The sequence below is a fragment of the Salvelinus sp. IW2-2015 genome, unplaced genomic scaffold, assembly GCF_002910315.2.
Source record: "Salvelinus sp. IW2-2015 unplaced genomic scaffold, ASM291031v2 Un_scaffold9826, whole genome shotgun sequence".
Classification (NCBI taxonomy): Eukaryota; Metazoa; Chordata; class Actinopteri; order Salmoniformes; family Salmonidae; genus Salvelinus; species Salvelinus sp. IW2-2015.
Genome location: NW_019951084.1, coordinates 1 through 6472, shown reverse-complemented (window position 1 = coordinate 6472; position 6472 = coordinate 1). Strand labels below are relative to the sequence as shown.

Sequence of the window (6472 nt, the reverse complement as noted above, 5' to 3'; positions counted from 1 at the left end):
AAAGTCCAGTTTTTTTAAAGTGATGGTGACTGTGAGTGTTGTTATAGAGATGAGTAGATAGATAGATGATGTTAGACAGTCAAAGTTCAGGCAAAGCTGACACCCAGCAAGCAGACAGTGAGCGATGTACAGAGAGACAGAGGAGCAGCAGCCTCTCCTTCCATAACCAACCACAGCCACAAGACAGAACAGAGACAGACAACAACCAGACACAGGAAGGACATACACAGGACCAACAAGATGGAGGTGGAATGGCTTCTTATTCCACAGATGAAGGCTTTGAATAGCACTGGTGGAGAAGCACAGTGAAACACCCATCAAATGGATTAATGGACGAGTCTGACAGCTAGTCAACTTAGAAAGACACAACGATCCCAAAACGAGACTGAGACGGATAAAGAGGAAATGAGATGTGTGTCCATCTTGGTATTTGAGTGGACCTCAGCATGTTAAGTACCTAATAAAGATGAGACCCCAGAGATTTACACCCTATTATAGACCTTCTAATATGTAGCTTAGCCGGTTGGAACCACTCACTTGCTCCAGTAGACCTTTCCACTGAGGGTCTGCATCTCTCCCAGCATGGCCAGCAACAGGACGACTTCCACAACCCACCTGGCCCACGATCATGGTCAGCTGGCCTGAGATAAGACACAGAACAAGAAGACACTATATAAAGTAAGAAGACACATATAAGGTAGAAGACACATATAAAGGTTAGAAGACACTATATAAAGTTAAGACACTAATAAGTAGAAGACACTATATAAAGTAAGAAGAACATATAAGTATGAAGACACTATATAAAGGTAAAAGAAAGCTATATAAAGGTAAGAAGACACTATATAAAGTAGAAGACACTATATAAAGACGTAGAAGACACTATATAAAGGTATGAAGACACTATATAAGGTATGAAGACACTAATAAAAGCAATGAAGACATATATAAAGGTTAGAAGACTATATAAGGTATGAAGACACTATATAAAGTATGAAGACCATAGTATAAAGGTTAGAAGACACTATATAAAGGTTTAGAAGAACACTATATAAAGAAGTTAAGAAAGACACTATATAAAGGTATAGAAGACACTATTATAAAGTTAGAAGACACTATATAAAGGTTAGAAGAACACTATATAAAGGTTAGAAGACACTATATAAAGGTTAGAAGACACTATATAAAGGTAAGAAGACAACTATATAAAGGGTATGAAGACACTTAATAAAAGTAAGAAGACAGCTATATAAAAGTAAGAAGACACTATATAAAGGTATGAAGACACTATATAAAGTGAGAAGACACTATATAAATGGCTTAGAAGACACTATATAAAGGTTAGAAGACACTATCATAAAGTAAGAAGACACTATATAAAGTAGAAGACACTATATAAAGGTTAGAAGACACTATATAAAGGTTAGAAGACACTATATAAAGTAGAAACACTATATAAGGTAAGAAGACACTATATAAAGGTTAGAAGACACTATATAAAGGTAGAAGACACTAATGGAAACGTAAGAAGACACACTATATAAAGGTTAGAAGACACTATATAAAGGTATGAAGACACTATATAAAGGTTAGAAGACACTATATAAAGTAAGAAGACACTATATAAAGGTTAAAGACACTATATAAAGGTTAGAAGACACTATAATAAAGTTAGAAGCACTATATAAAGGTAGAAGACACTATATAAAGGTAGAAGAAACCTATTAAAAGGTTAGAAGACACTATATAAAGGTTAGAAGACACTTATATAAAGGTTGAAGACACTATATAAAGGTAGAAGACACTATATAAAGGCTAGAAGACACTACATAAAGGTTAGAAGACACTATATAAAGGCTAGAAGACACTATATAAAAGGTAGAAGACACTATATAAAGGTAGAAGACACTATATAAAGGTTAGAAAGAACTCATATAAAGGTTAGAAGACACTATATAAAGTTAGAAGACACGATATAAAGGTAGAAGACACATATAAAGTTAGAAGACACCTATATAAAAGGTAGAAGACACTCTATAAGTTAAAGAACTATAAAGGTTAGAAGACACTATATTAAAGGTTAGAAGACACTATAAAGGTAAGAAAGACACTATAAAGTTAGAAGACACTATATAAAGGTTAGAAGACACTATATAAAGTTAGAAGACACTATATAAAGGTATGAAGACACTATATAAGAGGGTAGAAGACACTATATAAAGTTAAGAAGACACTATATAAAGGTTAGAAGACACTATATAAAGGTTAGAAGACACATATTAAAGGTAGAAGACACTATATAAAAGTTAGAAGACACTATATAAAGTAGAAGATAAGACACTACTATAAAGGTTAGAAGACACTATATAAAGGTAAGGAAGACACTATTATAAAGTTAGAAGACACTATATAAAGGTTAGCAAGACCACGATATAAGGTAAGAAGACACTATATAAAAGGTAAGAAGACCCTATATTAAAGGTAAGAAGACACTATATAAAGGTTAGAGACACTATATAAAGGTAGAATCACTATATAAAGATTGAAGACACTATATAAAGGTTAGAAATACACTATATAAAGGTTAGAAGACACTATAAAAGGAGGTAGAAGACACTATATAAAGGTTAAAAGACACTATATAAAGGTTAGAAGACACTATATAAAGGTAAGAAGACACTATATAAAGTGAAGAAGACACTATATAAAGGTTAAGAAGACACTATATAAAGGTAAGAAGACACTATATAAAGGTTAGAAGACACTATATAAAGGTTGAAGAAAGACACTATATAAAGGTTAGAAGACACATATATATAAAGTGAGAAGGACACTATAAAGGTAGAAGACACTATATAAAGGTAAGAAGACACTATATAAAGGTAGAAGACACTATATAAAGGTTAAAGAAAGACACTATATAAAGTTCGAGAAGACACTATATAAAGGTAAGAAGACACTATATAAAAGTTAGAAGACACTATATAAAGGTTTAGAAATAAGACACTATATAAAGGTTAGAAGACACTATATAAAGGTAGAAGACACTATATAAAAGGTAGAAGACACTATATAAAAGGTTAGAAGACACTATATAAAGGTTAGAAGACACTATATAGAAGGTTAGAAGACACTATATTAAAGGTTAGAAGACACTATATAAAGGTAAGAAGACACTATATAAAGGTTAGAAGGACACTATATAAAGTTAGAGACACCTATAAAAGTAAAAGACACTATATAAGGTGTAGAAGGACACTATATAAAGGTTAAAGATAAGACACTATATTAAAGTTAGAAACCACTATATAAAGGTTAGAAGACAACTATATAAAGGTAGAAGACACCTATATAAAGGTTAGAAGACACTATATAAAGTGTAGAAGACACTATATAAAGGTTAAGAAGACACACCTATAAAGGAAAGACACTATAAAGGTTAGAAGGAACTAATAAAGGTAAGAGACACTATATAAAGGTAAGAAGACACTATATAAGGTTAAGGAACGACACTATATAAACGTTAGAAGACACTATATAAAGGTTAGAAAAAGACCCACTATATAAAGGTTAGAAGACACTATATAAAGGTTAGAAGACCACTATATAAAGTTAAGAAGACACTATATAAAGGTTAAGAAGCACTTTATAAAGTAGAAGACACTAGATAGAAGAGTTAAAAGACACGTTATATAAAGTTAGAAGATACACACTATATAAAAAGCGTTACGAAGACACTATATTAGAAGGTTTAGAAAGACACTATAGTAAAGGTTAGAAACACTATTAAAAGGCATTAGAAGACAGACAGATTGTTTCCTATTCCATCTGACACATTGATAATGTCTGTTACAGCCCTGGTTAAAGCTTAAAAGTAGGATAGGATGTTGGGATATCTTTACACTCTCAATTTAGATCAGTCATGTTTCCACATCAGTGGAGGCTGGTGGGAGGAGTTATAGGAGTATGGGCTCATTATAATGGCTAGAATGGAGAATGAATGGAATGGAGTCAGTCATGTAGTTTCCATACGTTTGATGTGTTTGATACCGTTCCATTTATTACATTCCAGCCATTACAATGTCCCTGTCCTCCTATAGCTCCTCCCACCAGCCGCCACTGTTCCACATATCCTCCATAACACTTCTACTCCCTCAGCTGCAGCAAATAGTGGTCTACCAGGACCAGCCTATCCTGTTTGTCTTAGCAGACTAGCTGTCATATCTGACGGGCCACTGGCCATGAGGTCATAGCAGGGAGATATACTACACTGTCACACACACACGCACACACACRCACAAACACACACACAGCTGGTGTTAGATATACTACATTGACTGTCAACGACCTCCTAAACAGGACGCAGCCTGGCGTTGCCATAGTGTTCCCAGCAGGATCGGGTTACCTGTTGGAATGCAGATGTTGATGTCGGACAACGTTGACAAGTTGCTTCCCCATGTGAAGAATCCACTGTTCACCTGAACAGGATACAGTGGGATTAGTAGGCTGACAGAAAAGCATGCGACATGGAGCCTACATGTTATGGTCTGCAGCAGGTGGTTTAGATATGTATGTGTACATAGAAATAATGAACCATTTAGGTCTTTAAGGCAAATATAATAGCATGTTTACATAGTTATGTTGTGTTTTATGTCTTGTCCGATTCTACTGTTTATTATAGCCAGTAATCCCCCCTCYCTTCCATCCCCTACAGCAAAACCACACAAGATCTGAGATTCAGTGACACAGAACTAATAAATACAAGTTCAAAATGAAAGACAGACGTCTTATTACCGCTGAGAAAAGAGACTTGGTAAATTAAGTTTGTAAATAGACAGAGCGGATGTTACAGGGGGTGAGGACCAGAGGGGATGGGGAGTCTTGAAAGGGAGGCAGGGATAGGGGAGAGAGAGGTAGAGAGGGAGTGGAGGAAGATAGGGTAAGCTGGGAAGCAGAGATGGGGGATAAGATGGAAGAGAGAGAGAGGGAGAGGAATAAAGAGGGAGAGAATGGGTGATGAGACAGATGTGGAAGACAGAGAGAAGGGGTGATGGGAAACAGAGAGGAAGACAGAGCGGCAGAGAGAACGGTGATGGGAGACAGAGGAAGACAGAGCGGCAGAGAGAAGGGGTGATGGGAGACAGAGGAAGACAGAGCGGCAGAGAGAACGGGTGATGGGAGACAGAGGAAGACAGAGCGCAGAAGAAAGAGGTGATGGGAGACAGAGGAAAGACAGAGCGGCAGAGAGAAGGGTGATGGGAGACAGAGGAAGACAGAGCGGCAGAGAGAAGAGGTGATGGGAGACAGAGGAAGACAGAGCGAGAGAGAAGGGTGATGGAGGACAGAGAGAAGACAGAGCGGCAGAGAGAGAAGGGGTGATGGAGACAGCGGAGGAAGACGAGAGCGGCAGAGAGAAGGTGATGGGAGACAGAGAGGAGACAGAGCGGCAGAGAGAAAGGTGATGGAGACAAGATAGGAGGAGAGGAGGGTGATGGGAGACAGAGAAGAAGGTAGAGAGGCAGAGAGAGAAGCCGGTTGAGATGAGAGAGGAGACAGAGAAATAAGATGATCTAGTTCACACACAGCAGAAGCCCATTCATTCGACCCTCAAACCCTCCTGCTGCCCCCAAGCTCATTAACAGACTGCCTACATAATGCTGGTCCACAGGGATAGCAACAGGATGTGGACCCCAAAGAGACCAGAACAGGGGCTGAGAACATGTCAGTTAATGACACAGGGCACAGGGTTCTCTGTTCTCATGAGAATCCCCTGCCTCTGACTCATGATGTGGGTCCTGAGAGTTTAAACTGTCGGTAAATGTTGACTTCTCCTCAGGGTGTGTTTTCACACAATGGACAGGCCAAGAGATGAAACATCTGCTGTGAGAGATGACCATGTTAACATCTGTGGTGTCACGTGTTACTAGAGTGAATGACCCGGGCGGATGACAAAAAGGCCAGTTTAAAGGTTTACTGACAACTGTCAGACTCTAGCTCAGAAGCCTCTGCGTGTGTACGTGTCTACGTGCGTGCATGTGGCCTGCACATGTACGTGAGCTACAGCTTGTGCTGAGTTGATAGCCTACGTGTCTGTTCCTGTGTCCGTGCAGCAGTCAGCGAGTGTGTGCGTGCTGTGTGTGTCACAGGTCCTGAGAAGAAGGGCCAATGAGCTTGTTGAGGTGTTGAACTTTGACCCCTGACCTTGACAGCCACGTCCTCAGTCTCGTTGGGTCGCAGTGGTCTGCGTGCTGGCTGCTCATAGCTGTCCATCTGGAGAGCAGGGGCTGCTTCCTGTTTATAGCCTTGGTCTGGAGAGAGAGAGTAAGGGAGGGGGAGATGGAGAGGGAGAGGGAGAGGGAGAGGGAGAGTGAGGGAGAGAGGGAGGGAGAGAGTGGGAGGGAGAGGGAGAGGGAGGGAGGAGTGGGGGAGGGAGAGGAAAGAAAGTGAGGCGAGAGAGCATCCTCTTCTCCCC

At 39.1% G+C, this 6472-nt stretch overlaps 1 protein-coding gene across 1 annotated transcript; it reads right to left on the bottom strand.

Moving 5' to 3' along the window:
• Window positions 1-228: 228 nt before the first annotated feature.
• LOC139027324 (ATP-binding cassette sub-family C member 9-like) lies at window positions 229-6303 on the bottom strand. The gene is made up of 3 exons (XM_070442443.1): window positions 6202-6303; window positions 4406-4478; window positions 229-641 (listed from the first exon to the last, which is right to left on the bottom strand). Exons 1-3 carry the CDS (start codon window positions 6268-6270, stop codon window positions 493-495), a joined length of 291 nt encoding a protein of 96 aa, XP_070298544.1. The 5' UTR covers window positions 6271-6303; the 3' UTR covers window positions 229-492.
• Window positions 6304-6472: the final 169 nt, after the last annotated feature.